The 17,959-nt window shown below is 45.1% G+C and overlaps 1 protein-coding gene across 1 annotated transcript; it reads right to left on the bottom strand.

The window, feature by feature from the left end:
- Window positions 1-432: 432 nt before the first annotated feature.
- TENT5B (terminal nucleotidyltransferase 5B) lies at window positions 433-16,371 on the bottom strand. Its single transcript, XM_053398663.1, has 2 exons — window positions 15,849-16,371; window positions 433-3,869 (listed from the first exon to the last, which is right to left on the bottom strand). The coding sequence occupies exons 1-2, from the start codon at window positions 16,068-16,070 to the stop codon at window positions 2,850-2,852; spliced, it is 1,242 nt and encodes a 413-aa protein (XP_053254638.1). The 5' UTR covers window positions 16,071-16,371; the 3' UTR covers window positions 433-2,849.
- Window positions 16,372-17,959: the final 1,588 nt, after the last annotated feature.

Raw genomic sequence — 17,959 nt, 5'->3', positions numbered from 1 at the left:
TAAACTCTGCTTCCACCCCTGACCAGTCACTCAACTCCAGGAACAGACTTAAACAAGCCTTCATTACAAGCAGTATGCCTGGCAGTTAATGGAGCACAGGTAGAAACATTCATTCTACCAACTTTAGTTAAAAGGGGGGCCTATATGTGCGCTGAGTGCTTGTAATTACTCTGCCTTCTTCGTTAAGGTGGCTGCCATCAGTCCCGGTGTAATACAACTGGTGAGGTGCAGCCATTGTTTTTGAAGTGCCTGGGAAGATATTTGGCAGAAGATGGGGTAGCAGTTTGAAAGCCAGCTCAGGGGACAGGAATGCTCACGACCTCTTTTTGCCCAATTCCGCCTTGTTTCAGACGAGTCATCTCAAAGGGCAGAAGGGGGGCAAGTGGTCATGGCACCATCGTGCAATCAAGTAAGAAGAATAACCCAAAAGAGTTCAATACATTGTATTTATTTATGGTGACAGATTCTAAAGAATCTAGCAAGTTACGTCAGGCCTACTGCATGACAGGTTCGATAGCTGCAGAACACATTCAAACGCAAGACTGGAAGTGCCAAAGTGTTACACTCTTCAAATCTTTCAGATACCCCCACGCATACAAAGAAACAGCAGGATCACAGCATTTGTTTGATGCAGCCATTTGTGAGAATTTCACCACGCATTCGCACACCACAAAAAGTGCAATTTTCTTTAAATTTCTCCAGCAAGCCCTTGGATTGGAGAGGAAAGTTCGTTTGCTTAAACGAGGCAGGTCTATCACTTAGGCTTCTCATTCACAATTCTGCCAAAAAGTGCTGCTAATCAGCTGTGCTCCTTTAGTGCGAAACCAATTCTCCCCTTTTAAATGTGAAGTACTGAAAGCTGTCAAAAAGGAGATAAGAAGCCGCCCTTTCCTCAAGTGAAAGAGGAATAACCTGGTGAAGCCCCTTACATTAGACCCTGCAGCCACACACATCTTGGAGCATGGAAGGATTTACTGTACATAAAGGAAATGTCTTTGAGAGCCGTTTATTTTTCAGGGGAACTCTTCACTTACATAGTATTGGACCTCTTAAAAGATGAGCAATTGTGCCTTCTCAGCCAGTCAGAGTCGTGACAAGACAGAAGCAAACAACATGGCAGCAGACTTTTAAAACAAACAAACAGCCCAGCTTGGTCTTGCCAGACTAGCTCATGTTTCCCAGGAAGAGGCAGAATTTTACCTAGACACAATCCAAGTATGATATTTTATTTCAATTTTTTTTCAGCCTGCCCAAATGTGGTACAGCTTTACTGCAAAGAAACAGATTAGTAAGTCAGTCGCCCTTCAAGGATACACCATGAAGCATCTTCTTGTAGCCCTTTCAAAAAAAGCAGGTCTACCCAAAAAGCTAGCAATCTTTGCCTCAGCTTCCTAAAAAAGCATAAAAACAACAACCTGAACTGACACATTGCACAAGGAACTGGCAGGCAATCCAAAAACGTCAGTAAAAAGAACTATTGCGCTGTGCAAGTAACTACTTCAAAAGCTTGTGTATTTCAGGTGTAGGCAACACGGTGCTTTCTAGATGTTTCTGGACCAACTCCCATCACTACTCAGTCGATAAGCCATGCTAGCTGGAGCTAATGGGAGTTGTGGTCCAACAGCTGGCAGCCTCTGTATTGACTCTTCCTACTGCATTTGAACAAGACACCAAGAGCTTTTTGGGTTCAGAAATTTGGCTACCAACAGCTCTCTCCCACCGCCTTTCCACTGTTAACACCAAAGTACCAAAACTTGGGAATCTTTTCCACATGGAGCCAAGCAGCTGCACACAGGCCTCCAGAAAGAAGAACAGCAGCTTTCAGAGCCTATGGATGATGTTGGCAGCTGCTGCCCTTCATTAAGAGGACCAGGGCATCTGGATCAAGACTGAACCTCAGCTCTGCAACTACTAAAATGAACAGACTTCTCTGCCCATGTTGGCGCACTGTGTGCAGCTCATTTAAACTCCTAATAAAAGTTAGCCAGCCATTTTAATATCACGCCGAACTCCCATACCTGCTCGTTCCCCTGATGGTACTGATACAGCAAACACTAATCTAGATCCTTTCCTTCAGAAAGTCACATCTTAGGGGTTTTTTGGCACGGCACATTGACTAATACTTTGGGGGCAGGTTCCCATTCTTTTAGTGTTCATGATCATCTGTCAAAACATCTGCTGCTGTGAATCCAACCCCATTCTTTTGCCCCACCCACACCCTACCCCACAGCTCTCCTCTGACTGATAATAAATACAGCTGGTCCATCGGGGCAGCAAGCCATGGTACACTGGCTCCTTTTACAAGCCCCCAGACCACTTCGGTTCCCTCAACAGAAATGATCAAACGACCCCCAAACTCCCCCAATATTCATCGCAGACATCCCAAACTGAACTACCAACAGGGAGTTCTACCCCCTACAAAAAAAAATAAGGTACAGTGTTGTTTTTTCTTTTTTCTTTTCTTTTCTTTTTTTGGTTGCAGGCACTTGAATAGGATTTCTTTGGTCCCCTAAAAGGAATCGGCCACTCTGGCATATCTTCAGAAACAGAGTCTGCACAGCCCTTAATGCTTCGTGTACTAAAGAAAGAAAGAAAATCAGCTTGCATCTCAGGTAGTGCAGCTCTGCTTTCTTAACCTAATCCTATCCATCCACCTCATACATAAACTCAATCATTTTCTTACTGTAAACATCTCTGGTAACTACTCATAACACTGCACAATTGCCCACAATATACAGCAGACTTTGTTCCTATGTAGGAGGAAGACACTTTGAGCAAGAGACCCATTTTTCTTCTGAATTGTACAGCCTCTGCTTCCCAGAGAACAAGGACTGGAGCAATGTCAGTGGTTAGTTGCAGGGAAGCCAAGTTGGATAGGAGTGACTGCAAGGCAGCAGAGGCTGCATGTGGGTTACATAGTAGTTTACGTTTACTTCGCTGGCATAAGGGGCTGGCTGATAATAGCAGGTCACGTTTGTGACAGTCGGGATTATGTTCTGCTCAGCCAGGACCCTCACAGCCAACATGGCAATGAGGTTCAGCGTCTGCCTCCTCTCGTGTCCCATCAGGCACACCGTGCTCTCATTCACCACCCTGTGAAGGGTCATCAGGCAATCGTACCGCTTGCTCTCCATCCCCACAAAGTGGCTCTGAAGGTAAGACTCCAGCTTCCGCTGCTGCTCCCCAATGTCAGGAAAGTCTATAAAAAACCTGGAGCACATGTATCTCTGTAGCGCCTTCATGTCTACTTCCGATTTGGGCTTAAATCCCCTCACCAGGAGGTTGCAGTACTTCAGAAGCCCACCACCTCTGATCTCCTCCGGATTCCTGGTGGCAATGATCCGGTTCCTCAGGTGGTCCATTGCCTCCTCAAAGTCCCCGTACATGCTCTCCCCGGTGACTGTCGGGTGGAAGTTTGCAGACATCGGGTTCTCTGAGCACTCTCCAAAAAGCAACAGTGAGTCCAATATTATCTGGAAGGAATCTACGCTGAACTCAAACTGCCGCCGGAGAGTGTCTACAAATTTGAGCTCCACGTTCTTCCCGCTGTTGTTTGAAAGTGAAATAAGGCTCCAGCGGTCTGTTTCATTGCACACTTTCACTAGCTTCTGCACATAGGCCTCCTTTAGCGTCATGGGAGTGATCTTATCTTTGTTTACGCCTTCCGGGAGGAAGTCCAACAGACAGTCCATCACTACATCTTTCACTAGCTGGAAGACGTCCTCACTCTTCAAGTCTACACCAAAAATGAGGTCCAGATCTTTATACCCCAAACCGCTGTCCTGATGGAGCACGTGGCTTGCAGCCGAGCCATTCAACCTCACGTTGTGGACTGCAATTCCCTGCTTCTCCAGACGGCTACGGACCACCTACAACACGGGGAAAAGCACATTGCTGTAAGTACGGGAGGAAACTTTAAATGGCCTAAGCAAACATCAGCTGGTGTGTTTAAATAGGTGACCTGTGTGAGTATGTTAACACACTCATAAGGGCTAAATGCAAGACTCGGGGCATATCCAACACATCCCATCAGTACAAGAATTTCTGCTCATGCAATGCAACTTCCCTCCTCTCAGTCCTCTGCACATGGCCCAACACACTTCCCAAATCTGCTCCAAAGGGTGGTCATGGTGGGGAACTCCTAAAACACATTCAAGGGGCACGCGGGGGGGGGGGCATCCATTGTGCAAGGAGAAATCCATGTACTGATTAAATGAGTTGCTTAATGCTACTTAGGATATAACCTTTAGTTTCCATGGATGCAACTAGATCAGGAGATCAGCGATCTTATCTTTTGGTTTTAAAAGTAGTTCAGCAGCAGCAGGGGCCACAGGTCTGATGGCAACCATGCTGCTTCTACTAGCCATTCAGCCTTTTCCAATGTGCCAGCACCTCCACAAAGCTGCTCTGTGACTCAGAGGGGAACCCAGGCCATAGGTACCTGTATGTTTCCAGGGGCGAGTTGCTTTGGCAGAGCAATTTCAAACTAGGGAGTGACATGGGAAGGGTTTGCACCTACCCAAGCCAGTATTCCATTGAACAAAAAAACAAAAAAACTGGAAGAGCACCTATCTGCTGACATCGCATCTCGTTTGACCTAAAATAGGCTTCGGAGCACAAATGGGCTTACATGAGCACTGCTGTTCAGGCATTCCATGTTGGGAGCTGGAGATCTGTTGCTGATCCCCACCCTAAAGCAGCAGCTGCCTGGACAAGTTCAATGCAGGAAACCATGCCTCCTCCTACAGCCTTTATTCTTAAGCCAAGAGTATCCTAGAACTTTCATCTGGCGTGCAAAATGGCAAGATTAAGAGCCAAGGGAGGAGTCTACAGCACCAAACACGTCTAACTGGCACAAGGCGCCTAAAAATATTGGTAGTGCTTTTGTTCATTTCTGGAGCTGCTCTTACCAGGGCTCTATAGCAAAAGAACCGCCATATGAACCTAACCAGAGTCTTGGGTTTCCAGGCTGTGTGATTTTTGAGCACCTTTGGCCTCTCCAGAGGCTGCTGAACTACAACTCCCATCAGCGCCAGCAAGAGTGGTCAGGGGTGATGGGAGCTGTAGTTCAGCAACATCTGGAGAGCCAAAGGTTCTCCACTCCCATTTTAGAGATTTAACTTACCAACATGAAGCCAATCCAAGGGGCAGCTGCAAGGGTGAACCTAACTGATAATCAATGTAGGTTAAAATATACCAGGGGTCAAAGGGAAAGCCCTGTTTTGGGGGGTTCAAAGTTGTTGAGCTTTTCTTAGGGAGGAGGAAAGCCCCATATTTTTGGGGTGCAGGGCGGACATCCAGTGATCTACCGGTAGATCACAATCTACCTGTTGGACGTGCCTGAAATATACCAAAGGGGAAATAAACCACAACCCCAGTCTGTTAGTGGATCTTCCAGAGTAAGTCACCGTAACTTCAATATGCCAGCACCAAACATGTAGGACAAGTACAACCAGGTATTTGCAAGTATTGAAAGGGTAGCTGAACCATACGAAGTGTACCCTTCGTCATCCGGACAAAGGCGGGGGGGGGGGGGGGCAAATATAATTCATCTTGGAGGCATTTATATGTTGAAATTATGCATATATCTTTTTTTTTAAAAAAACCCCAGCTAGAACACTAACACAGGATTCAAAAACCTAGCAGCAGAATTTAGCCTACGAGTACAGCTTGGTCAAACCTTCAAATATGCAGCAGGGAAGAGAAGACTTCGCTTTCAGGTATATTAGGAAAGAAGCTATCTTAATTGTGTATAAGGAGGGGAGCTTATGAAGGAATTTGGTGAATTTTAATGTTAAGGAAGTTGGTAACTTTATTACTTTTATCCCTGACAAATGTGATGTGCCCCCGGCGGTTGTAAAATAGCAAAAAAATAAGAAAAAAATGAACAGGCACACTTCAGTTTGGATTATGAAAAGAAGAAAGCTGTGTGGCAGGTAAACTCTCATTTATCTAGCAACAATTTGGGCTGCTTGTTGGCAGAAGCTAACAGAAGAGGGCTGCTTGCCTTCTTTTTGGGAACACGGGTCCGTATATAGAATTGCCACCTACCCACTTGGTAGGCCAGACACAGCAGCTTATTCAGCTGCCTTTTCATCCAGTGTTCCTTACCTCTTTTGGTTTAAAGGCTACACACATCAAGCATTCACAAAACTGACTGCCTTTTTAGGTTACTTGCTCAAGACTGGCAAGCTCTGCATCTGAGACTGACTAATGTTTATCTGGTCAGAGTCATTCGCCTTTCTGTTTACAGAAAACTGCCGGGAGCTGTTTGAGTGTGCTGCTAGGGTTCTTTTTGTTTTGTTTTTAAAAAGCACTGGGTTCCCTTTAAAAACATCAGCCCTTTAATGCTAAAGTAGCATTGCTGAAAGCTACATGGGTGTGATGTTTCTTAAAACAGAAAAAGATGTGTGGGCAGACACATGCCATCTATAAAATAAAATAAAATAACAACAACAACAACAATTTTATTGCTTATACCCCACCCATCTGAGTTGCCCCAACCACTCTGGTTGTTTAAATGGATGGGCAACAAAAGGCCCTTCTTAAAACCTGTGCTTTGGCACAGTCGAATCTATGAGGCATGTTGGCTCCTCTGGATCTATTTGTCACACTGCAATGCAGGCTATAATTAACATCTAACAAGGGATGAAGCCAAACAGAGGTACGGTATGTCTACTCCAAAGGGTACCCCCAGTGCTGCCACTTTTGACAAGTTCACTTTCTAGAGTTAAATGAAACTAGTTGGATCAAATTGGCCCTGTTTGTATATCGTAGTAAACCATGAAGATGGCTCTAGCTTCAGTCTTCCCTTAGCCTGAGCATCAAACCAAGGTCCCGGGGCCAGGTTTCTTGCGTTGCTCAGGCCATCCATGATTGATAAAGCCAACAAACTTTGGCTTCAGAATGTGGCTCCTGGGTTTGGATGCCAGAATTGTGGCTTGTTGCCTTTTCAAGGAGCAGAGCAAGAACCACCTGCACATTCAGAGTAGACCGATGGTTTAGCACAGTGTGCAAATGCAGCCACAGAAAAGTGCTATGCTACCCTTTCTGCTAGATGATGGAAGTGCTGGACGGATGCAGTTGTTTAGTGACGTGTCTTCCAAATGACCTGGGCAACATCCTTTGTAAAATATGTAAATGCCATGCAAGTTCTATGGAGTGGTTAAGTAGGTTATATACTTATTGGAAGCATGTGCAAAAGCTTTTACAAAATTGGCTGTGACCTGCCTAAAACAGGGTGCTTTGCCCCAACCCATCTGCCTAAATAAGAGCTTGAACAACTCAGGCTTGAAGTTTCTTTCTAGCCAATCAATAGATTAACTTAAATTGCAGTGCATTATACATAATCAGATACCACCATCACCGGCCTCTATTTGCATTCAATAGAAACTGAACTGTTGCATTTGGTTCAGTGCTCTACTTCTACTTGTCTTCTTCCCCACTCTCAAATGATAGCTACTTTGAATCACATCGCAGCCTGGCATATTTCTATTTAGATTTCATAGGTATGCGTCCACCAGTTACATGGTATGTTTAGCATGTCCTCCAATTGCAACCAGTTCCATGCCCCAGGATTTCTGAGCATTTCGTAGCCAGGGCAAATGGCTCCCTTTTGACTACTACAAAGTAGTGGCAAGGTAGGAAGTTACTACTGCAAAGGAGGAAGTTACTTCGAAGAGGCAAATCTCTACTACCCTGTATCGTCTTGGAATTCTGCAAAGAAAGTGGATTTGCTTGTGTGTAGGTTTCATCATTCCACAGAACTGGAGAGTGTGTGCTGTGTTCTTGCTTCTTGTGCTTGTATAAGGAAACCAGGCAGATACAGAGCAGGGGTAGTTGCTGCCAGGACCATTTACTGCCTGTGCTACAATTTCACATACCAATCCTGATGCTCCCTCAAGGCATCAAACCCAAAATGGATTAGAAAGGCAAACTGCCTACCCAGAGGCCATACCATCCCTTTATTCAAAAAAGCTGTTTTCGTTTCCAGTGAGGGAGTGGGGCCAGTTAGAACTACTGATCTAAACCCAGGTGTCTCCATCCAGTTCTAGCATGCCAGCCTTCTACATCTAGTCTGCTAAAATCCCATCATCAGCATTACTACTATCTCCCAACTGCTATCCCATACCCAATAAAGTTGAACTCCTCAAACAAGCCCATTTCCTACATGCCAGCGCTTGCCTTCCAAATCTTTAGCATGCTGGATTAGCACTTCTTTATCCCTTGCCAGCAGAATCTTCTCCACTAGCTGCCACATCATTTGTGCCGTCCCGCAAAGAAAAACCTTGCAGGTGCCACACTGCAGCTGCTTTGCCTCTGTGCAACCATTCTTTGTTGACTGGTGTTGCTAATTTAGAAACAGCACAGACATGTACATGGGAACACAGGCCTAGTCCACATAAAAGCTATTCACAATATGGTCTCTTCCTACGTATACACTTTATTGTCCACCTAGGCAAGTGCAGTTTTACCTTAAGTTTTAGGGTATGAGAAGTACACAATTTAAAAGCTCAATGAAATGCAGTATTCTGCTTAGGGTTGCCATTTATTTTCAAACAGTGAAAATACAGACAGAAAAGTTGTTTAGCTTGTTTTTAGTAAAAGAAATGGCATTTCTGAGCTATTTTTAAGGAAAATCATGACACTGCTGACAAAATTTAACAGCATTTTGAACTTGCACATAATTCATTTAATGAGTGCATGCATGCACCTCTTGAAGACCTTCAAACTCCTGATAACTGATGTTGTGAAAGGCAGCCAGCTTTATAACAATGCTTTAAAAAAAAGTCAGAAACCAATGTGAGTTATTTTACATTAGTGAGTCATTGCAGAGGAATGAAGCCACCTCCCATACAAAATGAATATGCAGCAGCTTATTGGTGCAACGTTAATGCCTACTAAGCACACTGTTGCTACTTCACGGACAAACAAATCCCTAGTAATTTGTGGCAATTATGACACACAGCAGAGCAGGCTATTTCAGGGCAAATGGACTGTACTGGAAACAACCTTCAATGCTATCTAGCTTCATTGGAAGAGTCAACAAGCATTGGACAGTTTTGTGACTGTTGGAGATTTCAGTGTACCGACTTTCTACACAGATGCTCACTTAAGTATACCAAGAAGACCTTGCTTCCATGTACATGTTAGCACCAACAGATGCCCCTCCCCGCCAAATGAATATAATCACTATGTAAAGAAATATAATGTGTTACAGCCAGTGTGGTTTGGGGAGATCCAGGTTGAAAGCCCAATTTAGGCATTGTTTCCAGGGTGACTTGGGGCTGGTCAGTTTCTCTCAGCCTAACTTACATCACAAAACAGTTCGGATGAAATTGGGGTGGAGGGAGAACCTTTGGCTACTTGAAGGATGGCTGGGATAAAGAGGATAATAATTTATAAAATATCAAAGGAAACTACAACCGCCTGTAGTTAAATTGCACATATCAGTTTGATTCACTTTCGGTACATACAAACTAGGGCGCCGAGTTCTCCGGCAGCTCCAGCCCTGTGCATGCAACTGACTTCTGCTTTGACATGCAGAAACTGCCCTCCATAAGGGAGAGAAAGGAAATGTACTTCCATATCAGACCTGCCTGACATACTGCCAAGTACAAACGAAGTCCAATTTACACCCAGAAGTGTTACAATGTGCTAAGATTCGCTTTCTGCAGATTGGAAGTGTTTGGCAGCCAAGTGTGAAAATTGTAAACAGTCATGCTTTGGAAGTGAGTGTAAGGTTCAGCTAAATGGCGACTGCATAGTTACCTGTCTCAGGTTGTCCCCATTTCAGCTATAGGTCAGGCTACTGTGTTGTACTTAGGTGTCTACTTTAAGGGCACTGCGTTCCAGTTAGAATGTTAAAAATCCACCTTGATATTTAGACATGGAGTTGTATTTTACCTTTCCAGGAAGTCCAAGCTAGTAGGTAAAGCTGGGCACAACAAGTTGCTTTGTGCCTGTTAAACCTGTAGGGTTAATCTGTCATTAACCCAGAAGGCACAGAAGCAAGTCAAAGTGTGCTGGAGATTAAAAAATACCAGCGATATCAGCTGATGCTAAATTGCTATAAGTTAGGTTTGTATCTACGAATCTAGAACATGCTGGTCTACCATATTGTTAAACCTTTGCCATCAAGATAATATCCAAGACTAAAGACCACTAATAACCATATATTGCCAATAAAATAGAAAAAAAATCTGTCCATCTGGCACAAGCATTGTCGTCATTACTACCTCCCCCATATGTGATAGCCTATCATCAGGTTTTGTCTTGTAGGTCAGTTTTACAGCAATTCTCGGTTGAGCTGGTCAGGTAGAAACAGATATGAACAAATAGAGATTTGAACCCATGATGCTCAGCAAAGTGGCACTGGGCAAGTCACCATTATCTCATCTCAGTCTACCTCACAAGGGCTGTGCAATACACTTGTGTGTAAACCTACACTTCTTGGATCAAGCACATGGAAATGCTCTACGGCTGTGATGGCCAAACTTGGCCTTCCAGCTATTTTGGGACTACAATTCCCATCACCCCTGACCCACTGGGTCCTGTTAGCTAGGAATGATGGGAGTTGTAGTCCCAAAACAGCTGGAGGGCCAAGTTTGGCCATCACTGCTCTGCAGTAACCTTTCTCAACCTTGGGTTCCCCAGATGTTCTTGAACTACAACTCCCATCATCCATGACCACTGACCATGCTGGCTAAGAATGATGGGAGCTGCAGTCCAACATCATCTAAGGATCCAAGATTGAGAAAGGCTGCTCTATAGAGCCTGTCTTTGTACACACATCTGTGCTGCCTGCCATTACTTAAACTTTTTTACTATTTTATTAACCCCAAGAACCCATTTCTGTCCAGTTTACTTAAAATGCAGACCTATTGGATAATGGTCACCTGCAATATTTACCATCAAAAGTAAAATGTTCTTCACACCCGTTGGAAGAAGTTGAAAATATTTTAACGGCCCCAACTCCTGCAGTCCGATGCCCCACTACATCTCCCAACCATAGGGACTAGGAAACCTGCACAGATTTTTCCATTCCCGCTACAGCTAGAGACTCCCAAGCCCTGATGGCACAGAGCCAAGCCCAAGAGACCAGATATCACTACCTCAGCAGATTTATTTTCTGCTAGCAGATTCCAAGCTCCATATAAGCTGACAGAGGGGTGCCAAATGAAGGGCCAGCCAGCATGCAAGCTCATCAGAGCAGGGTCCAACATTTGACATGAACTGCTTTAGTCAGACTAGTCAATGGTGACATCTAATGCTGAGTGACCTTGGGCGATTGCTTGCTTGCTTGCTTGCACACCCACCCACCCAACTGTTCTGGTAAAATGACATGTACTCTCGTTTCCCAAAGAACCCAGATAATCACTCTGCCAAACTCTCACATTCTAAAGTTTTTCCTCTTCTTCTGTCTTATACAGGGCTTGAGATTTCTGATCTGCACCACAACTGCACCACCAGCCAACACATGTGGACTTGCAAAGTACTACTGAGTCACCTGGGGAAGACCCACCTTCCTACATGGCTGGCCTTTCCCCACTGTGCTCCTGTGAGTCTGTTTTCAAAGATGCTACAAGTCTCTTTGCTGGGAAGCAGTTACTTGGTAGGATTTCAACCTGCACTGGCTGCTTGTACTCATCATAGCAGGAGTACAAGTCCATTCTCCATTAGCTTCAAAAGATGGCACTTACCTCCATTTCTGCACTAATATGCTAAAATATAAGCCGACTTGCACAGCAATTTTATTTACAGTATTCTATTTCTTAGCCACTCTCAGGCTACGTTCCAACAATGCACTGTGTGCTTTTGCTATGGTGGGGAGGGACAATTCTGGAGAATTGTAATGGGGAATCTAGCACACCATTCAATGCCGCATGGAATCACATTGGAAACGGAATCATTTCCAGCCAATTGTGAGGAAGTAATGCATCAGGTGTGCTAAAGACCTAGTGTGAAAGGGGCCCTCGTTTCACTGAGGAAGGCAGCCACTAACCTTTGAAAGAGGCTGATGCCGCGCTACAGATGCGAACCATACACAGGGGCAACAATTCCTATTGCTTCTATAAGCCTCCCATGCTTTATGAGAAAGCTAAATGAAAGCCTCCTCCAGTAAAGGGAGCCACCCTTGGCAGATACTAAGTGCCTTGCACATCTTGGTTTCTTCCCTCCCCAAAGGATATTGAGTAAGAGCTGTTCAAACACAGCTTGGCATAAGAGGCATCTCTGCCAATTGTGGCCTTTCGGTTCTGTTTCCTTCTAAATCTTGTGGTTTTACACTTTGTATATGGATGCCTGCTTTTTAAACCCATTCTGCCAAGCGTCCTTACCAAACAGTCTGTCAAGGCAACGCTGTTTTGAGGATTCTAAACACACCCTTTATCCCAAAGGAACCCCGGGGAGTCATATACAACACCTCCGTTTAACACAATACCAAATTTAATACAATTTAGAATTGACCTCAGGCATATTAGTTCTGTTTCAAGTGCCAGTTGGCAACAGCAGTAGACATCAGTTTGTAAATAATGGAAAGATCAGGCGTTGTAGACACCAATTTCAGCTCCAAAGCAGTGACCACCCCCCTTTCCTAGACAAATGTACTGTTCTTTCACTAACCCTCACTCTTTGCAGTATTGCCAGCTGTTTACCAGCAGAAAGAATACTCCCTTAACAAAACAACCTCAGACCCTTTGGGAAGGGCCACAGCTCAGTGACAGAACACCTTCTTTACCTACAGAAAGTTCCAGGTTTGATCACTGGCATCTTCAGGTAGGGCTGGGAGAGAACCCTGTCTGGAATCCTGGAGAGCTGCTGCCAGTCAGTGCAAACAGTATGGAGCCAGATGGACCAGTGGCCTAACTCAGTATAAGGCAACTTCCTATATGTTCCTATGGGAAGGGGAAGAACCTGTCCATTCCTTCCACATCTTTATCTAAAATATCTTTGAAGAGGTCCCAGAGGTCCCTGCGAAGGGGGATTGTTTGTTCAACCACTGAGAACTGCTCTGTGAGGGGAATAAAGGCTGCCTAACAGCACCCTTAACTACAGGTCCCAGTATTATTCAGAGGAAGCCATGACTGTTCAAAGCGGCGTCACAGTGCTTTAAATGTATGGTGTGAAGGTGGTCCTGGACCACAGCAGAATGTTCTAATGGAATGGGATTTTGCTGTAACTAACTCTGCTCAAGGAATCGTTTCTTTTTCTGCAAAATTATCTGGATGGACTTAAGCGTGCTTCGCTAGAGCAAGTTTTCCTCACCCCCGACAATCAAGTCTAGGGACCGACCATTGCCAGAAATATGGCGCTTGGGAAACACATGGAAGGGATTGGGAAATAAGGAGCAGGGGGTTATTTCTCCCAGCTCTCTGTGCTCAGCCTATCGACTCTCTTGCTCACCAGCCTGAGGTTGCCTCTCCAACAAACCCACTGCAGTCGCACACCCATGACCGACGCCTTCCTATACTCCCAACCCTATTTAACCTAATTACTGCTCTTCTTGGGACAGGGTTGCCTTCAAAATAGGGCACCTGAACCTAGTATACAATTGTGGGTTTCTACTATGGAAGGTATAGTCTTCCATAGTAGACTTCTATAGTCTTCCATAGCAAGACTATGGAAGGTCTCAAGAGCTGCTCCAATATGGAAGGACTTTGCCCACTTCTTTCTATTAGGATCTGGGGGTGGCACTGTGTGGCACTCCCCACCTCTCTTCCTCTAGGTCCCACAAATAGCTCAACATAAATTGTGCATAGAAAGTACCTCCATTTCAGGCAGCCCGCCCCCCGGTTCATTCTTTCCCCTCCTTACAGGCGATTCACAGCCAGAAGATGTCTTTGCCCTTCTTCTCTCTCTAGCCACTTTTGTTAACGGGCTGTAGCCCTACCGCCCCTGTGATCCAAGAATTCCCACCTGCGAACCAACCCATCTTCTCTAGTACAGGCCAATGAACAGTTGTCAGCATACAATCCTGTGTTAAAATGAGTGTTGCCTCACAGCTGATAACTCAAATGTCATCCCCAGGCAGCAACACCTACTCCACAACGATGGCACCCTAAAGACTTGGATTACTATGACAAAAAATTTCGTGGATTAGAGCTAGTTTGGATATTCTATAAACTTCTGTGGACTAACAAATCTTAGGGTGTCACTCTTGTTTAATGCTGCAACAGACGGATATGGTTACCCCATGGGAGTTGGGGTTTTTTAAAGTCTTCCATTTCCTTCTGCTTCAGGGACAGAGCCTTTTCCAAATCCACAGGATCAAAGGGAAGGGTACCCTAAAACACAGACTGCCTACACTTGTCTTTGTATTACATTTATGTTATCATGTAGTAAACGATCCTGTGGCCTTTTGATAGAGGGTAGTGTATAATTTCTTAATACCACCACCCACTACATCAGGGCACTTTTCAGTATCCTACCAATCACAGCTAACATTCCTCATTTCTAAGATTTCACTTAGACTAGTCTCAACTCAGTTAAGAACTTAGAAATTGTATTTCATTAAAGGAACTACAGATCTGGTGCAACACTGCAGCAATCTACCATTCTTGGCTCCCACCTGTAATTGGGGGCATCAGTACGAAGGTTGTTGCAATTACTAACTGTACATATACAATACTCTGAACTATTCTCTGCCAAATAAATTTTTGTCAAACCTACAGTTTGCCAAGGCCTGAGCTGTCAATTAAGGCACCCAAATTTTGGCTTCGATATAAGCCTGGCCTACTCTCCACAGTATGGAGTTAATGCTCATTTAGTTTAATGGGGGATTATGAGAAGGATTAGCACAATTACTCAAAAAGCTTTACATTCTCAGAATATATTGTATAAGGCTAAGTACTCACAGCCAATATGCTTCCTTGGCTTTTCCAGCAGGAGCCACAATAGCTAAACTGGCTACAAAATTATGCTTTACAAACACCTATTCATTCCAATCAAGAATGATGGCTACATAGAAGAGCCCTTTAGTATATAAATAATGTTATCCAAGATAGGCTCTTCTAGTTCCTCTCCTAATTGACAGGCTGAGTACACACTGTACATTTTAAGCACCCTCCCAAAGAATCCAAGGAACTGTAGTTTGTTAAGGGTACTTGGAATTGTAGCTCTGTTAGAGATAAACTACAGTTCCCAGGATTCAGGGTGGGGAGAGAATGTGCTTTAAATGTATGGTATGTATGCAGCCTCTCACATACAGGCTTTATACCAGATATTCTAGTTCAGAATGAGTCAAATAAGTGAACACTGTATAATAGCTAGAGAAGGCTGCACTGACCTAATGACAGTTGACAGCTATGTTGCTTATTAAGGCTTCATCCCTAGGGAGACTTCCTGGGGAGTATGACCCGCTGAACTCAACAAGTTTTATATTCAAGTAAACATGACTAAGATCAGGCGACAAGATTTGTCTTTGAGTTCTTTGTCAGGAGGGAAACTCGTGGACTTTTATCACATGCAATAAGAAGCCTGGCGAATGGGTGCAATCTTGGGCATGTCCTGCTGCAAAGTAATCGATGCTTTACCGCTGCTCTTTTAAAAGGCATGTTTTATTGTTAAATTGCAGTGCATTCTCTTTGCTGTTAGGAACTTACGGCAGTTGTTGACAGACGGGGCAAGGTTAAATAGCCTAATAAATAATAAGAGCCCAAAGATGTGCCTTTAAGACTGTTTCCAGAGTTTTCACTCCTGAAAGAGTCAGAACCTTAGAAGGCAGGTCCACTGAAGGCAACGGGGATTACTCCCGTGTAAACGTGCCGATTCTTAATAATGCCTCTTTTTTTGGGGGGGGGGGGGATTAAGTACGCGGCCACCCCGGTCCACCGGGTCCTGCCACTCACCTGCACGATCCTGCGCGGCCGCACCGATAAGGTGGGGAAGTTGCCGCGGCCGTGGATGGGGACGGCCTCCTCGAGGATGTGGTCCAGCCGCTTCACCTGCTCCCAGCCGAGGACGCTGAAGCGCCCGTCCCTGCCGCTGCTGGGCGGCTGCTTCTCCGAGCTCGCAGCAGCGCCCGAGGGCCCGGCGCCCGTCACCGCAGCCGCCGACCCCGCCGCGCGCATGGTGAGAAGAAGAGAAGAAACGCTGAGGCTGGAGGAGAAAATTAAAACGGGCCGGACTCGCCGAGAAAACCAAACCGGATTGATTTTTAATTTTTTTAAAAAAAAAAAAGCCGAAAGAAAATTCCAGGCTGGGCAGAAAAACAGCAGCAACAGCAACTACCACACTGCAGAGCTGAGAGAAGCAAGTCTATATCTGAAGGGACTGGAGGGGGCGGGGAAAAGGGAGGCGTAACCGCGCCGCGTGCAACTGCCAAGTCCCTATTTCGACCCGTCCCCTCCTTCCAGCCGCGCCTGCAACACGAGCACTGCGGATGCCTGTAAGTGTGCAGCCGTCTTATATATCCCTGCGGCGACGCGTTGCGATTGGCTCGGCTCGACCAACCAATCCTCGACGTACTTTGGCAGCTCCGGACGTTCTAATTGGAAGCAAGCCCCACCCCACTTTCGATAGCGTCCTGCCCCCTTAAGCAATCCGAATGAAAATATGCGGGGAGGGGGCGGTGATGAAGTATTGGAAGAGGGCAGCTGAGTCTCGGCTCGGACGTCGAAGGGAATCCTGTCTCTGATTGGTCAGCGCGCGGAAGGCTGTGTTTAAAGAGACAGAAGTGCTGTTCAAAGCAACCTGACTTAAAAGGTAAAATAGAAATTAGAGCGGTCTGCGTAGCCGGGGCTCGGAGCCGGTCTGGAATTCACGGCCATCGTCTTAAAAGCGCAGATAAACCTGGTTGATGGTGGTTATTCAGAGAGGTCGTGGAGAGAAGAGGGGGGACGGTACTTTGCACATACTTAGAAGTACTCTCGCCTTCATGTTTCTCGCGATCCAGCCCTGACCCAAGTCTAACCTTGGAAAGGGGAGATAGTGTGGACTAGAAGACAGGATATTGAAACTGACTGGCCTTTATGCAGATTGGATGTGAGAAGTGTGAGGGAAGATATATGGAATGGTGAGGTATGGGGAGTTTATAGAGATGTATTTAAAAGACTTTTTTTTCCCCCAGGTGGAAGGGAGGAGGATTTGGGATGCAGTAGAAGAAGGGAAGTGATTGGGTGCTGCAGGAATTTTGTGCTGATGGAGCCCTCCAACCGGGTACATGCATGCAAGGTGGGTTAGTTTAAGAAAACAACAAATTAAAAAAGCCTAAATTTAAGCCCTTTACTATGTCTGCAGTTAACCAAATAAGTGGCAGCTGCCAATCAATCATTTTCCCTACCTTTGGGGTCTGAACTGACTGAACAAAAGCCAGCACAGAGTTCAAGCCCCTGATTTCAATGGGTTTAAGATTTCCTAAAACTATATTGGATTGCAGCAGTTGACCAGAACACTGTAGGCAGATTTAGTGTGCAACTGATGGAATCTTGTATGCACATTTTTTGTTTTGTCTCTGTATCTTGAAATGTTGAAAGAGTAGGAATGTGACATTTTCAAAAACCAAAACAAAACTCTCTGTAAATTTAGCTAAGGGCCCTTGGGCATCTTGGAGGCGACCAGACTCACTCATCCCTGCCCCCCTCCTCCTTGCTGTGATCACATTGACGTGATGGAAAAGCATGAAGCTTGGACGGGTGAAGGGCATTGCTTGGGGAAATCATTTTGGGAGATGGCTGAGATGGTGGGACAACTAGATGGATTAAAATGCAGCATAAATAAAATTTGTGCAGCAGTCTTTCCTGTCTTCATATGGAAAGGAGCATGCACTTTCCATTTATATCCTGATATTCCTCCATGGAATATCCTGATTTATTGCATTTATATCCTGATATTCCTCCATGGAAGCCAAGGCAGCATAGGTCACATCCACACCATACATTTAAAGCACATAGTCCTGTCCCCCCGAATCATGGGAAATGTAGTTTACCCACCACAGAGCTACAATTCCCAGCACCATTGA

Source organism: Podarcis raffonei, chromosome 8, assembly GCF_027172205.1.
Source record: "Podarcis raffonei isolate rPodRaf1 chromosome 8, rPodRaf1.pri, whole genome shotgun sequence".
Classification (NCBI taxonomy): Eukaryota; Metazoa; Chordata; class Lepidosauria; order Squamata; family Lacertidae; genus Podarcis; species Podarcis raffonei.
This window is presented reverse-complemented; position numbering and strand designations above follow the sequence as displayed.